General features: G+C 39.0%; 1 protein-coding gene across 3 annotated transcripts; it reads right to left on the bottom strand.

Annotated features, from left to right (window-relative positions):
* Positions 1–362: 362 nt before the first annotated feature.
* On the bottom strand, positions 363–16,288 carry dhx38 (DEAH (Asp-Glu-Ala-His) box polypeptide 38). 3 transcript variants are annotated; one of them, XM_057340633.1, is made up of 27 exons: positions 16,121–16,288; positions 15,450–15,797; positions 14,861–15,072; positions 14,613–14,774; positions 14,362–14,524; positions 14,149–14,267; positions 13,853–13,932; positions 13,428–13,583; positions 13,191–13,352; positions 12,542–12,649; positions 12,342–12,463; positions 12,098–12,235; positions 11,815–12,001; positions 9,997–10,182; positions 9,358–9,498; positions 9,165–9,275; positions 8,795–8,911; positions 8,605–8,712; positions 8,397–8,509; positions 8,089–8,297; positions 6,822–6,976; positions 6,501–6,656; positions 6,016–6,150; positions 5,776–5,901; positions 5,101–5,196; positions 4,213–4,334; positions 363–1,481 (listed from the first exon to the last, which is right to left on the bottom strand). In XM_057340633.1, the coding sequence occupies exons 2-27, from the start codon at positions 15,764–15,766 to the stop codon at positions 1,400–1,402; spliced, it is 3,783 nt and encodes a 1,260-aa protein (XP_057196616.1). In that variant the 5' UTR covers positions 15,767–15,797; positions 16,121–16,288; the 3' UTR covers positions 363–1,399. The 3 variants fall into 3 exon arrangements, with proteins under 3 accessions (XP_057196616.1, XP_057196623.1, XP_057196608.1); XM_057340640.1 differs by having other exon boundaries at positions 15,450–15,794; XM_057340625.1 differs by having other exon boundaries at positions 16,217–16,283.
* Between the last annotated feature and the right edge of the window lie 1,062 nt (positions 16,289–17,350).

Below are 17,350 nucleotides of genomic sequence, written 5' to 3'. Positions count from 1 at the left end.
CTGTTTTACACACGGTATTACATTGCATATCGCACCTTTAATCATTCTATATCCTAAACTGAACTTATTCAGTAGATGGATCATTAGAATAAATTTTTTTGCATCTAAGTAACATCCGAGAGCCTTTTTTATCGACACAACGATGGTCATGATTTTCTCTTGAACATTTCGACGATAGTGTTTACAGCCATAGTAAAATGTTTTATTATTTAAAAAAACCCAAGCAAGCATCCTGAATAAACTGCCGTTCCGGTCTCCGCGGCGCAAACAAAGAATGTTTTGTAAATTCTTTAAAACAGTTTGTTTGCAAAACATGTTCCCAAGTTAAAGAATTTCCATTTGTTTTTGTTATTCATTGGTCAGTGAGAAATGCCATATTTTTTGTATGCCAAAAACATTAATATAGATGTTTATTATTGAACAAAAAAATCTACAATGAACACAAATCAGACACCGTGAACATTTTTACATTTAAAAAATATGAACTTTCCCATTATTACCCCTCTCCAAAAACTTTAACCAAGACAATAGAAGCCCTACAAGCACAATATACAGCTATACTGTACACATTGAAAATAAGGCCAGATGAAAGCTTCTCACACATCAAAGCTACAAACAGGACTTACAGAAATGAGCCTCAGTGAGAAGCAGTTGATTATTTCATTTTTTTCTCACTTCGCAGTAGTCTAAGCATGTCATCTCTTTCTGTACACTGTAGATCTGCTCAATGACTTGCAGCCCAATTGCATCAAAGGAGATGCAGGATATGACTCCTGGTCAGTGTTGATTTCAGCCGAATGATGAAATATTCTAGCAATGTTTTTGTCAGAATAACAAAGACGTGCTACATCCGCGGGGAATTAACCTATCAAAGTACAGGAAGTTCATATTCATGGACGCTCTCTGTGTTCTCTGAAAGAATGAAACAACAGCTACATTTCACAAGTCAAAACATGACGGAACGTAAATTATAATTCCACAATAAAGTGAATATTACAGCAGTCCATGAATAAATGCTACTGTTCCTGATCACAAACACACTGCAAAAAAGCCTAGATGTTTTATTCGAACAAAAATACTGCCGAATTAAAAAAATTCCTTGATTTCTTTGGGTATGTTGAAGAATGTGTTTGCGCTTGACCTAAAATCAAGGCTTGACCAGTAAATTCAAGTGCAGTACTGATATACACTCATCTCAGTTCATACAGTCCAACAGAGACACAAGCAACACTTCAAAATGATGAGTTTTCCCTTATACAATTGCTCCTACTGCTGGCCAACACAGTCAACTGCATGTGACCGGCGCAGTGATGATCACATTAAAATAAAAATAATCTACAAGTGGCATCATGATGAACAGGATGACATTTTACATCATTCAAGAAATCATTAGCAAGCATTACAAGCCAAATCGTGAAGGTGTTCGTTTTGGTGTCATGGGTGCGTCCTCTCTCCGTCCTGGGGTGCAGATCGTTATTGATCTGTTTGGGAATAAAAAAGATTGTTATTTCAGAAGACTTGTCAAAAGTACGAAGTCCAAACCATTTTGCCACACCTGCCAATGGTGAGATAATCGAAAACATTTAGAGGCCATAAATAGTTCAAATTTAGTTATTTAGCAGATGCTTTTATTTTAAATAGATTTTAAATATGAGGAACATCACAATTGATCTCAAAAGTGCCAAACAATACTGATAAAACTACAATGGCAAGTTTAAATAGCTAAATAATTCATATGTCATAAGTAGTTCATCTTGCTGTGGTTTTTCGTTCATAATAGTGACAAATAAATATTTCTGTCATAATAAGACCTGCACAAAGACACAAAGTGATTTTTTTATATTGTCATATTTACTATTATTATTTTAGTGTCTAATGTGTGGAATGTTCTACATATTTTTACCTGTTCCGAGTCTACCTGACTAACCCCTGTCTACTTTCTAGCTTTTCTAGTTAGATAAAAAAGAATGTTTTTTTTATTGTTATGTTTTTATTGTGTTTTATTGTGTTGGTTCGCTGTATTTTTTATTATTATTACTCAATCAATACAACCCAAATGCAGTTTGATTTATATAAATTAGAATGTACAATCAAAAAACATGACACTTGAAAAACTTTAAAAATGGAGTTCTGTTTTGCAAATTAACTCTTTATATTAGTGTTTATAGCGCATGAACATCCACCGAGCGAAAGAGCACACCCACGTGCTAGCGTGAGAGAAAGAGCACGCTCATCAATGCCGCTTCACTCGGCTGACAGAAGTTGAGGTGTGTTTGTTTGCTCACTGCATTTGGGTGATGAATGTTATATAAACGGTGGATATAACGCTGGATTTGAAGATCGTTTGAAACTGATAGATGGCGCGGTCTCAGTGCTAAGAGATGCCGGACATGAACTGCACGAGGTACGTCAAACTAAGTCATATGTCTGTTTTGTTGGCAATCGGCGTGTACGTGCATAATGTAAACAACACGAAAGGATAATGCGATGACGTTTTGTGTGCTTGTGTTGTAGTTCTGTCCTCCCTGCCTTCGAAGATACGAGGTACGCAATAATACTATATAGGTACTCAAGATTAATATGAGATTTGCAGAAACTGTGTTTCATCTTTAAATATGAAACACAGTTAAAAACAGTTTAAAAACCGTGTTTCATCTCTTATTTGTAAGTCGCTTTGGATAAAAGTGTCTGCTAAATAAATAAATGTAAATGTACATATTCTTTACACAACCTGGACAAACTCCTGATGCATCAATTGTCCACTCAAGTTACCAATCCCAGGTGTTTATCCATTCTTCCACATTTATCCAATTTGTTATTTTTAGACTCTCATTTAAAGATTTGCTAAACGAAGAAGAGACTACACACCAGCTGATTCACAACATTTCTCTGTTTGTTTAAACAGCGAAACATCTGGATTAACCAATGGCGTGAGTTTGGGGGCGAGCCGTGGAAGATGGGCCATAACATTGAAACCGATACAAAAGAGGTTCTATATGATTTAACTGTAACGTGCCATGCAGTGACAGAAATGGAAGATTTGTTGTAAAGCCACATGAGAAGTATGAACAGCAGTAAGGAGGTTCGAGCAGAGAAAAGGAGAGTTTGTTTCTGGTGGACCTGCGGCACACATATGTGATGCGGTTGAAGGGCGATCTATCATCTTTAATTACGACGCTGCACTGCGCTCTCCTCCTCACATCCATCAGGCCGTGACCCTCCAGCACAAACTCAATGAACGTGTCCCTCAGTATACCTGTCCTTTATCTGCTGTTCAATGTACATCTAACACAAGTGGGCTTTTTAAGAATTACAAAACAAAATGTATATTACACACATGACAACTAGTCACATATAACACAAAAACCACATCTGATGATAACATCGTAATATAAAACTATTTGTTTCTGTTCAACTGAAGAAAGTAAGTCATACATCCGAGATGGCAGGAAGATGAGTAAATGATTAAAGAATCGACATATTTGGGTAAATTATCCCTTTAACTTGAGCGAAACAATAAAAACGTGTTCTTCTCTATGCAGCACACAGCACTGTCCTCTGTGTCCTGTGCCGGCTGCACAATTCAGGTCAGGTCAGATGAGCTCTGATCTCATCAAAAGATCAGACAGCATCATTCTGCCGGCTTATTTAAAACCATAAGGCGGCATCAGAACCCGAGAGAGATCCGACACCTTAATTATCCACATCCCCTATCACGCAAATCAAAAGTCTAATCCCCACACTGAATGTGATTATTGTCAGTACGTCCATCATGCAGACAGTCTGCCGAAGGCTTCCATACAGAGATTACAGTCCTGATTAATTAATAAAGTGTTATTTTACTGCGTTTCTGGAGCTGACAGGTGTGTGTAAAATTAATTTCCGGGATTAGTGCGAAAATTTGCGTCTGCCTCTCTGCGCCGGCACAATTTAAATTGCTACAGTAATGGGGATCAGCCCGGGGTCAATATTATTTCTTTTTCTCTCCTGTGGAAATGAGAGGTGAGAAAAGCTCAGCGCGCAGAAGACAAGACGACGGCAGGTGAGGAAAGAGATGGGAGAGACGGAGGAAGGGTACGGAGGGGCGGGGGATAATAGCGTGCACAAAAATTGGGACATTAGTATTACAGCATGTCGGCTTCCTGCCAAATAGGACGATTTAGATTTTGTACGCGAGCTGTTTCTGAAAAGTGAGAAAGGACTTTAGGGTACCGGGTGCTGCCGAAGTTGTTCTTCCTCTCCTGCTCCTCTTTGCGTGCTATGATCTGCTTTTGCGCCAGGGACATCTCCTCCTCCATGTTGGTGATCTCCTCCTTGGCTCTGCGTCGGTTCTCCTGAAAGACGGACCGAAACGTGAGCAAGAAGAAAAAAAGAGAATTGTATAGGGATGGGCGCGAGTACTCGAAACGATCAATGATGAAAACAATGCATTTTTTAAATATAATAATCGTCTTTCTTTCTTTCTGATTGGTTATGCTGGCATTTCCGGTGGTACCCAGAGATTTGATTGGTTGCGAGAGTTTGCGGTCCAGAGTCAAGTCCGGAGCACAGAAGGGCATATTGAAAACACACAGCGATGCCTGGTTTCACTTTAATAAACTTGTCAAGTGCAAACTGTGCAGCGCCAAAACTACTACAAGTTTGATTCGTTATAGCGCCACGTGAACGCTCAAGTTCATAAGAATGGAATAAAACTCTCACCCAGCTCCGCACCAGTATATTTGGAAACAAAATGTCAGGTGAGACCACTACTATCAGACAGACAAATCGGACGAGCGTAAGAGACTTTTTTATCGTCAGACACTGACAGACAAATATGCGACAGGGCAGAGATGCTTCAACTCACGCTGATATTTCTTTATTTTCAAAAACATTGATAGAGAATTTTTAATAATCTAACCGTGTCGATTTAATTATTTACTCAATCTTGTCATAGTTTTATTCGTATCAGTGTATCATTCGTATCAGTATCAACACGCCCCGCCCCCAATTAAACGAGTACTTGTTTTTCAAACCTGTCCAGTACTCGAAATGAAATATCGCCCATCCCTAGAATTGTATGAGATGTTTGGTGTAATATTTCAAGAGTGTGTCATTCACCTGTCTGGTCTTCCCTGCTTGTTTGATGCTGTAAAACATGGGCCCGAGTTCAGCCAGCCACTCGCCGTCCACTGCTGTCACACACTGCATGTATTCCTGAAACACACACAAGCCAAAAACATCAACAAATAACTGCTGACTAGGGTAGGCCGATGTTTATAATATTGATAAGAAATTGAATGTCATTTTGATGCTGACATTAGCATACATTGTGAATATGATGATACTAAGTTTCTTTAAGAAACGGCTATAAACATACTACATAAGTATAAGCAAGGCTCCCATCAATACCTTACTAGTAAAAATGATTCAGTGAATCAATGAATCAGTTCAAAAAATGATTCAAAGATTCAAAATTGCAAGTCTTTGTCTTGGTTAAAACATATGTAGGTAATTATTACCACTTATGAATATATATTGCTTCATGCGCATTAAAATGAAAATATATTCTGTATTGCATTTATATAACTGTAAACCGTGCATGACTATTTCAAGTAACACTGAAAAACACATTTTGAATTTTGAGGTTTTTTTTGTTATTTACCAAAAGTGGCATTTTTGTTTAGTGCCATTGTTGGTGGTTTGTATAGTTTATTTGATGTGAACTAACCGTCTCACATACTATTTCAAGTCCATTTACGTTCAAGAATTGTAAATACGAAGTAGGGCGAGTACCTTAGTGGTCATGACCAGCTCGTGGTAGATGATGTAATCTGGGGTGTAACCCATCCCGAAGAGTGCACTTGTGGGGTGTAGATGGCACGGCATACCGGTTCTCACGTTCACATACTCCCCTATTCCCTAAACACATGCAAACATGGGTTAGAAAACCTTTTTACACACTGCCTTGTGTGCTATATTCATAAATGGAACATTGAGTTGAAAGTTCATCTGTTGGTCATCTGTGTACTTTACCTTTAATTTAGCAGCTTGGTGGAAGTACGCAGCACAGATGCACTTCCTGATCACATCCCAGTCTGAGCCGGAGGAGATCAGATTAATTTTCTGCTGCACCATGATGTCTTTGAGCTGAGCTCGCACCTCACGCACCTGTGATGCATTCATACAGAGAGAACACAACCTCTCATTTAAAAAACACGCACTTGAAGAAGATTCAGAAGAATCACAAAATTAGGATAAAGCAGGCGCTTTTCTATACTACAAGCAACAGTGAGTGGACATGATAGAAAACTCAAAGTCGATGAGTATGTGCGGTTGGTAATTGCAAATGCAAAGAGGGCGTTTACACAAAAGTCTTAAAGGTACAAATGAAAGGACAACAACTTGTGGTCCAAAAAATGCAACATTATAACTTCAGGGAAAATGAAATGACATGGAAATGATAAAAAGTGTATACTGCCCCTTTAAGACATGAACCTGCATGGGTCAGACTGGCGTACCTTACGCATGGCTTTGGTGTGAATGAAGTGATCATTACACCAGATGCTGGAGTAATTGTTGTTCTTCCACTGCAGGTAAACATTAAGGTAGGTCAAGTGATCGCTCTCAGGCACAGAGAACTTCTCTCTCACCTGGTCACTTTCCTCCTCACGACCCTAGACAAGTCACAGAAGATATAATACAGCCGCCATAAACATGCACAGCTATACAAGATATATATAAAAATGCGTTAAAATATTTGATCTAAATATATTTGTAGGATAATGCAAACAATGTTGATTAAAGTTAAAACAAAATGAAAATAAAAAACATTTGGTTACCTTTGGTCTGTAGAAGATGGATGGTACAGACAACATGGACACGATGATGAGGATGTCAGCACTGCAGCTCATGTCACATGACACAATGAGCATCTTCGACAGAGCCGGATCCAGAGGAAACTCCACCATGAGCCGCCCGGTGGGTGTCAGGGCACCTGAGACGAGAGAAGACAGCAATCTCAAATACAAGCACAAGTCAAATGACGTATAAAGCACCTCGTTTCAAAAGTGCTGATGGTGGGAAAATGATTCTGCTTCAAGATTCAGATTAAGAGTTTACGCAGCTCAGATTTCACAGATTGTTTGACAGACTAAGAAGATTAGTGAGAGAGCGAGGAAAGGAGCAGCGCAGGTAGACCTTTATCAGAAATAATCTGCTGTTAACATGAACGAGAGCTTGAAGAAAAAGTGCCCCGCACAGTCAAATCCCTACGAACCCTGAGAGAATAAGAACTAAATCCTTTCCTGGTCCCAGCACGGAGTATCTTACTTCAGTTGCAACTTCAAGTAAGAACTTAGTTAAGACCTTTAATACTTTACTGCGAGAATCCAAATTACCTTTAAAATAGTGTCTTTTTTCACATCATATAGCCGCGGAAAAAAATAAGAAACCATTTCAAAATCCGTTTTTCTGATTTTAAAATGAACCATTTATAGGTAGATGTAAAAATGTCGTTTTTGTTTAATGCTGTGAACTTCTAACAAATTTCTACCAAATGTCAAATAAAAATATTGGTTCTATTTGCATTTATTTGCAGAAAATGAAAACTGGAGAAACCGGTCAAAATAACAGAAAATATGCTCTGTATTTAGTCAAACCTCAAATACTGCAAAGAAAACAAGTTTATATTCACTTTTAAGCAATACAACAGTCATATTTGTATTTTGGAAAAGTTCACAAATGATTTTGATGACAACCTTGATTTTCATTACATTTTGCATGTGTCTTGTCACGCTGTCAGTCTTTCACATTGCTGTTGGATGACTTTATGTCACTCCTGACATTTGACTTTGTTGAAATTCAACAGACACTGGACTGGAACGGCCACAACACATCAAGAAATGCTGATTAAATGAACATTTTGGAATTTTTTAACTAGTGGGTTAATCTATTGTGCCACAAATGCACAATTCTCAAATTCAGGCTAGTCAAAGCAAACCAGAGGACAGATTTCAGGTTCTCAGAGTTTGCCACAATGACACTTGCACAATAAAATAAGGAAATCTTTGAACGGTCAGGGCGTTTCCTGCAGATGGACGGTCTCACCTGTATTATCAAGCGCCCCCAGAATCCACAGCTGGTACATGGAGTTCAGCATGTTGTCTTCGGGTGGAGGGTCCATGAAGTGGAAGAGCAGAAGGTCTTGCACTCCTAGAGACTTCAGCAGCAGCACGACGTTGGCCAAGTTAGTTCTCTGGATTTCTGGTATAGTGGTGGTGAGCATCTCATTCTTGTAAGCGCTCTGCGTGTATAACCTAAATGAAACAATCATAAGATCTCACAGAAATACCTGAAGGGGGCAGAATGGTGAAGCATCATCTTATGATCTTAAGTAAAACCTAACGTTTCCTTACCTGTAACACTGTCCGGGCCCTGTCCTCCCAGCTCTTCCTGACCGCTGGTTGGCATTGGCCTGACTGATGGGGTACACCTGCAGTGCATCCATGCCGATGCGTGGATTGAACACCTACACACAGGAAATACTTCGATTAGCGCGAGAAGACTTTTGGACGTTCCTTACACTGTATAGCAGCTGATCAATGCAACATGATGTGGTTTTACCTTCATTTTGCAGTAACCTGAATCCACCACAAACATGATGCCGTCCACCGTCAAAGACGTCTCCGCAATGTTTGTAGCAACTATGCATTTCCTCACTCCATCTGGAGCCTGTCAGAACAAGCAAAAATGAAGCTTGTGCATCTTTAAATATATGACTTTAGGAGATGATCTAATGCTCACAAACATTTACCTTCTGGAAGATCTTGGCCTGGAGGTCTGAGGGCAGCTGGGAGTAAATGGGCAGCACTGCGAGAGGCGGGGGATTCTCGAGATCCTCCAATCGCTCCACAATCTGATCTGACGTCACCTACAGCACCACGGATATCACACTTGTTATATAATGCCTCCTAACATCATATTACAATAAAATGACATGAAATTAGGAAAAGGAGAGAGAGGAATGGGATGAGGAAGTGCTGCAGGTCAGATTTGAAACTGTGTCGTCAGTACCAGAGATCAATGCGTTTCAATGCTGCTCTACTTTTCCGTAAAAAACGGTATTATTGGAATGTTGAAATCCAATTGAATAACGCGTATATGTGGGGGGGAACCCTCCTCACCTCAATGTCCTCCTGACCAGGCATGAAGATGAGTATATCGCCCGACATCCCGCTGAGATGAATCTGCAGGGCTTGTTTCACGGCTGCCTCCACATAGTCCTCCTGAGGAGTCTGAAGAACACCAACACACATCTTCAGCACACATCTCAGAAAGCACATTACGCCTGAGCTAAAGACGCGTTTAACACCTCACCTTACTGAACAAGATATCCACTGGGAACGTCCTGCCGGGAATGTGGAAAACAGGAACGTTTCCGAAGAACGACGCAAATTTGTCCGAGTCCATGGTGGCCGACGTGACAATGAGCTTCAAGTCTGAGCGTCTAGACACTACCTAAATAAAGCAAAGAATTATTGAAGCAAAAAGGTCAAATGTAAGTCGTCAGTAAAAAAAGGCGAACACTACTCCTACACTCGGTATAGCTGATTTCACCTTCACATTTGCTGCCATGTTGAAATCGAAAGCGAGGCAGAGGTGGGAAGAAAACCGGAAGGCCAGATAGACTGCAACCAACCTGGAGTTATTAAAACGATTTATGATCTTAAACGTGACAGTATAAACATAGGATGCATGTTACAAGAGCTGTTTTACTTGACCACTTAAGCTGTACCATCACACATTAGTGACCGTTTAAACTGCCTTTTAAGCGGGTTTGTTTTTCATCATTTGTTTTTTCATGTCACAGACAGTCTATCTGTCCTTCCGGTTTTCTTCCCACCTCTGCCTCGTTTTTGATTTCAACATGGCAGCGGAGTGAAATCAGTCTATTGACTAGTGAACAAAAATGAAGGCGTTTTATTGGTAACACTCGACGGGAACATGGGTGCTCACCTCTCGGAGCAGACCGAACAGCACGTCGGTGTTGAGGGAACGCTCATGGGCCTCGTCCATGATAACAGCGCTGTAGTGATCCAGGTCTGATTCCCGCAGAGATTCCCTCAATAGAATACCATCCGTCATGTATTTTATTACAGTCTTTTCTGATGTGCAGTCTTCAAATCGGATAGCATAACCAACCTGGAATAACACAAATTAAAACAGTGCGTAAGCCCCGACACCTTGGTCAAATCGCTGTAATGAACAGACTTGAGAGACTTTAATTTAAAGTTTATTTTAAATATAATTATTTATATAAAACTAGCAAATATAAAATAAAAATATTATTTGAAACTATAAATGTTATTAGTTATGTTTTTATACATAAGTAATTTATAAAAAAAACGAATTTTTAATAATTATACATAACTATTTATTTTATAAGGAACAGAGAAGTAACAGGAAAGTAATACAACACAAAAAAGTAACAGTTACAGAAAGTTACAGTTTCAACTGAATTAAACATTATTAATAACAAAATAAATCACATAAAAAAACAACTATTCCTAATCATTTTCAGGCCCGTGAATACCATCAGAGCAGAATAACATGCTAGTCTACCAAAATCCACTAGGGGGCAGTATTTCTTAAAACATACGGCAGAGCTTCCCAACCTTCACAGGGAAAATACCCCATAATAGAATATGCATAAAAGGGGTTTGTAAGGGTTTCACATGAATTACAGCACCGTAAAATTTGCAAAGCATACTCTGGTGAAGGTAAGATCATAACATTTATTTTTAACAAACATATATTAAATGCACATTGCTGTTTACATATGACATCAAAATGTGTCACAAAAGCTACATACTCAGTTTACAAGTTCAGTTTAAAATGCATAACTTGTTTAACTGAATATTTGAAACGTCATGATTTACCCTGTAATGCCCTCCTCCGCAATATCACTACAGCCCAACAGGGGCCGCTGCCCGCAGTTTGGGAAGCACTGATATAGACCGTTTCCTGACCCGCAGTTAGCTTCCTGTTTGTGTTTTTTGATCGGATTGGCTAGTGGCTAATATAACTATTTATATTTTATTTCATTTATATTATTAATTTATATTGATATTTTATTGCATACTAAATGTATTGAATAAAGAATTGAATTGTATATTAATTTGATTAAATTTAGAAAAAATGTTGAATGGGTTGTGTAACTTTGTCGCATTTAAGTTTAGCGGAGGTTCTTCTACTGGTAAATTAAAATAATACTAGCAAGACATACTTTTAACTTCCAAGCTAATGTCATGTACTTGTCATTTCTTTTGCTTGTCTTCAGAAATAATCTACATGGGACTCTTTGTTGACGTGTACCGGAAGTTTAGTTCGGGTCAAAAAATCGAGCATGCGCAGTAACGTTTTGTTTATGTTGTTGCTTTGAAACCGTCTATACAGTATTAAAGGGACAGTTCACCCAAAAATAGAACAGTTCTTGGCCACCATTGACTACAATAGTAGAAAAAATGACAATGGTAGTCAAAAGTGCCCCAGAGCGCTTTGCTTCATTCTTCAAAATATCTTCTTTGTGTTCAACAGAACCAAGAAATTTATAAAGCAATTTTTCTACCATGGTAGTCAATGGTGGCAAAGAACTGTCTGGTTACGACGAGCATTCTTCCAAATATTTTCCTCTGCGTTCATCAGAACAAAGAAATGTATACAGATTTGGAAGAACTTGAGGGTGAGTAAATGAAGAAGGAATTTCCAAGTCCAAGTCCAGTGTATAAATAAAATATGTAAACTGTTTAACTACATGAGATGTCGGCCACCCACCTCCTCTCCCAGGTTGCTGTTTATTTCCTCGCTGACTCTTTTGGCCACGCTCATGGCTGCCACTCTGCGTGGCTGCGTGCAGCCAACCATACCGTAACTCGTGTAACCGTCCTCGTGAAGATACTGTGTCAGTTGAGTGGTCTTTCCGCTGCCCGTCTCACCCACCACAACCACAATATTGTTATCTCTGCCAGAGAACATGGAAAACAAAGCATCAGCACATCATGTGACTCGACTCAAAGAGTGAAAGCACTTCACACAAGTACGGGTTTGTGTTCAGAACCTGATGATGTTGAGCAGCTGCTGGCGAACGGCGAAGATGGGCAGATACTGTCTCTGCTCTAACAGAGTTTTCTTTTTAGCGAACTCACTGCTGGCTTCATTCTTGTCCTTCATGTGATCGGCAAACTTCTGATCTGCTCTGCATGTTATTAAAACAAAAGGTGAGCAAACCAAACTGACAGTCTGATAACACTTTATAATAAGGTTCAGTTAGTAATAAATTTGCTACAGTGAAAATTAGTTACTTGTAATCCACAGCTCCATCTTCTCCTACAGGTTTGCCCTCTGCTGCACCGTCCTCTGTTTTTTTGATGCCCATGATGTCACCCAGTTTAGTGCCGGCCAACTCCCAATGTTTATGTTGAGCCTGTCAAACGCAACAATTATATGTACATCTATACTGGGAGCAGTCTCATTACAAGTGTTTAAAAAAATGTATACGTACCTTTTTCCTCTCTTTCTGCTCTCTGTGACGTCGGACAAGCTGACTGCCCTTCCGGGAGATGATGGCCATGTCTGACGTTGCATCTTTCACCGGAATGACCGGTTCAGGCTACAGAACCAACAGAAAAATCATTAAGGGCAAGACGCACGAGTTTGGCAAAGACAGGGGATTAATACTTCAAAATAGCATTTAACTGAATTATGTTGTCAAGTCAAGTCAACTTTATTTATATAGCACTATTTATGATTTTCATTGTTACAAAGCAGCTGTACATAAAACATATTGACTACAAGCAAAACATTTAAAGCGCACATTTAAGATAAGGGAGAGAGAAACGCAGTTCAAATATTAAACAGACTATAAATTCCTATATGCAATATTAATTAAGTAAAACTTAAAAATAAATAAATGTGTTGTGTTTGAATGGCTCTTATCACATTGTGCATTATTGCAAAGCAGCTTTAAAGAAATGACAACACAAAGTTGATAGCGAAACAAAATGAAATGTACAAAAGATGTATTAAAACAATTATTTAGAAATACGAAATTATATAAAACAAAGGAAAATGTGCAAAAATGCCGTCAGTAATAAATACAACTGTGGCAAAGATTGAAAAATCGCATAAGGTGCTAGCATGATGGTCTTTACCTGCTTAGTGAACACAATCCTTCCATCCAGGAAGGGCGGCACAAGGTTATGGACAAGCAGGTGGACTTTGGCAGCATTGTCCTCCTCAAAGTCCTCGTCCACCTCCAAACGCTGCACTACTCCACTGGTGAGCATGCGGTTGGTCTCCCAGCGTTCATTATCCTGGAGAAAGACACAAGTACGTAAGTACATCAATTTGGCATCCACACGTCAAATTCTGTAGAAGTGCAGCTGTACCTCATTAATCTGCCGTTTCTGTGCTGAGATGCGTTTCTGGGTCTGTTTCTGTAGGATCTGCTCCCTCTTCTTCACATACTCTTCTGAGCTGGACGTCAAAGGGTTGTGGAACTCGTCGTAACCTTCATCCATCATGTACCAGTCTCGATCCGCTTGCTATTTGGACATGACACAATTACACAGTGTGTACTCCCCAAAGCACCACTTTATGTGGGAATAGATATCTGATCGAAGGTTAATACTATATAATGCCCCGAATGGCCTCAGTGATGTCAGTCAAGCAAAACAGTTTAGAGCCTTAAAATGTTTTTTAATAGGAAAATGACTTTTTGGAATTAACCAATAAATGTATAGAAGACAGCATTAATGAAGTTAATAGAAACCATTTTTATTTCAAATAAACTTGAAAGATTTTGAGCTCTCACCTTTTGATCTTCCTCCCACTGTTCCTTTTCTTCCTCATTATCAAATAAGATGCCATTGTCACCGTCCTCTCTTTTATCTCCTATAAAATAAAAGTGCATTTAAATGCAACTCTATAACCACTGCACATAAATCATACGATTTTCTATAAAATCTATATAATATTCATGCTTAAAAACATGCACTTGGACAAAATGTCTACAAATGAGTGCCCTTTTAAAATCCCAAATCAACCATCATTCTCAAAACATCCCAAATCAACCATTTGTTACAACAAACATTTATAATTGGTCCTTACCTTTCCCTCGAGACAGGCGAGGGGTGGAGCCCAGATGTTTCCTGTCATTGGCCCACTCGTTGTACTTGTATGAGGGAGTTGGTAGAGGGGTATCTGCTGGATATTGAGCTCTAACTGACCTAAACAACAAAAACAACAATATTTGGACCATGGACCAGCAGCGGTCATCATCAGATTCACAATAAATCAATGAGACACGTATGTGATTCATACTTGTCCCTCCTCTCGCTATCACGGCCAGAGCGATGGCTGCGCTCCGAGCGGTCGTACTCTCTGTGGGATGGGGAGGGAGATGGGCTCTCCCAGTGGGAGTGGCGTGAGCTGTTATATCCACTATCATCTTCATCCCAGCTGGAGCGTGATGGAGTGGGCACGTCTGTGTGTGCGTGAAAAACATGTAAACTGCTACAGATGATCTGAGTGTTCAGAGACTATTCTTGAGCAAATCTGGAAGCGTGACTGACCTTTGGATCTGTTACGAGGCGATTCGGGCTCATCTCGCCGCCCACCGCGGCTGAGACGCTCTGACCCGAAGTCCCTCTGGGATCGCTCACTCCTAACGCTCCCATCACCACGCTCAGAGCGACTGCTGCTGGACCCTCGACTGCGACTGCTTTCACGCTCATCTGGGCAAACCGCATAAAAGGAAACGATCAGAGAATGGAATTCTGGTAAACACCGATAGGATTTCACAGGTGAGCCCCTCACTTACCTCTGTCTTTTCTCTTATCTCTGTCTCGGTCATGGTGGCGATCTTGATCTCTGTCTCGATTCCGGTCTCTGTCTCTGCTCTTGTCCTCTTTGGAAGATGCATAGACCCCATGTTCACGTCTGTCTTTCTCCCTCTGCTGATGTTTCTGTCGGAACTCCTCACTCACCCCTCCTGTGTTTGAGGGCGTTTCTGAACCAGTTACACGGTACTTCCTGCAAAGACACATAAAAGCTCACTTTTATTGGTATTCATATGATAACTTAAAACAAGTGAATGAAACAGAACTAAGGATGACAAAGTATACACTTGAAGTGTGTCATTTTTTTAAGTATTGCAAAGTGTATTATATAAATAGTAAAATACACATTCTTCATCAGGTTATTAATAAGAGTTAATAATATATTGTAATGACACTAAATTTATTAAGACAATAATACAAATTAAAAACAAATTAAATACTCCCTTCTGTAAGACCAACCACCACTTATTTTCTATTTTATTTTAACTGAATTTGAATGAATGTTTTCTTGGGAAAAATCATTGTTATTTAATAAAAACAACTTGACTTGACAAAACCAAAATTACTCACCTTTCTTTCTTCCCTTTACTGTTGTCACTATCCTCCTGATCCTCGTCATCAGACCCAGAATCACTTTTTCCCTCCTCCCAGTCCTTGTATGATGACACTTTAGATTTTTTGGGCTGATCGTCCTGCCTGTCCTTCCCCTCTCGCTCCTTGCGTTTCTGGGCAGCTAGTAGATCCAGACCCAGGAGTGAGGTGCGAGGAGCTGGAGCTCTGAACACATGTGGTTCTGATGAAGCACTCTTCTTCTTCACAATGAGACCCCCGACCTGGACGCTGGGGTCACTGCCTTCAAGTCGATGCAATGAGGCATCATCTTCCATCTCAGCAACGTATTCCGCTGTAACTATTCTGCTATAGAAAAGAAAACAAATAATAATGTAAAAATGTATATATACATAAACCGTTTATTAGTTGCTATTGTAAAGGGTTGTAAGACTTAAGATAACCACAGTAGCCCTTTCGATAACCATAGCCATCATTTGGCGATAAACCAGCACTGTCATATTACATAATATCACTTATATTCAACACTCACGTTTATTAGACAAACCTAATTTTGAGAAAATGAACCATAGTTACGGTGGTAAAACATGTTAAAATTCATTTATATAATGAAAACCACAAAACAGTACTGGAGGTTAGCGATGATTTACTCATTTGAAAGAGAGTTTTACCTTTATAGCGCTATCCTCGGTATTCAGAAACCTAAATACATAGAATTATCTTACAATGTAAGGCAGCTATGTCGTGTATTAAAAGGAAAATATTACTCATGAACAGCTGAGCGGCAAACGTCAACAATGTGTACAGGAAGGCGCCATTGCAATCCCAGCATGCGCAGCCCCGTGACGTCCTGTACGCATGCGCAAAAGGTATAAAGGCATAATGGGAAATGTTTTTTTTCTGTCTGTAAACAGAACAAATATCTATGGAAGCCCAATTCCGCCACGTGATAAAAAAAATCAGGCTCTAAAAAGTCATAATTATGAGATAACAAATCGAAATTATGAGATTAAAAATCATAATTATGAGATAAAAAGTCAAAATTATGAGATAAAAAGTCAAAATTATGAGATAAAAAGTCATAATTATGAGATTGAAAATCAAAATTGTGAGATAAAAAATCAAAATTATGAGATTGAAATTCATAATTATGAGATTAAAAAACGAATTTATGAGATTGAAAATTGTAATTATGACATAAAAAATTGAAATTATGATTTAACATGCGCAGTGCAGGCATGAAAACTATATGCAGGACTAAAGAATATATGTAGCATATTCAAAGTAGCCACCCTTTCCAAAATTGTACTCTTGGCATGATCGAGCAGCTTCTTGAAATTTCACCTTGTAGGAAGATTTTTCAATTTATTGGCAGAAATTTCATATTCATTTCTTGGCTGCTTTTTTTATTTGGTCCGCAATTTTTGTCGTCTAATAAAATAAATTAATATGTTGCCACGATTATATTTTTGTCTACTAAAGTCATTTCAAACATTTAAACAAACATCTTCATATTAAAAGATTTTAAGACCATGAGAAACATTTCAGTCAAACATTCAAGTATTTTAGAACTTTTAAACAGCAGTGTATTTTTTGCCCTCCAAAATCATACATCAAAAATTATGCGTTTAAGAGATGGCTTCACAAATCTATGATATTACTACTACTGTATGTTTCACAATAGAAACCTCTCTGGGTTTTTACTGGTAGTTTGTTGGCTTCAGCAGGCATGTTATCTGGTAGATAGGAACCAGTGAAATACTTTTCAGTAGCTCATAGAGCTTTTGTTGAAAGGATTCCATATACATTGTACATTAAATGTGGCCCAAAACACACAATATTTTGTAATTGTTTGGCTGTGGAGTCCTTCAGGTTCCTGGGCTCCACCATCTCAAAGGACC

The sequence above is a fragment of the Triplophysa rosa genome, linkage group LG1 (genome assembly GCF_024868665.1).
Source record: "Triplophysa rosa linkage group LG1, Trosa_1v2, whole genome shotgun sequence".
Classification (NCBI taxonomy): domain Eukaryota; kingdom Metazoa; phylum Chordata; class Actinopteri; order Cypriniformes; family Nemacheilidae; genus Triplophysa; species Triplophysa rosa.
This window is presented reverse-complemented; position numbering and strand designations above follow the sequence as displayed.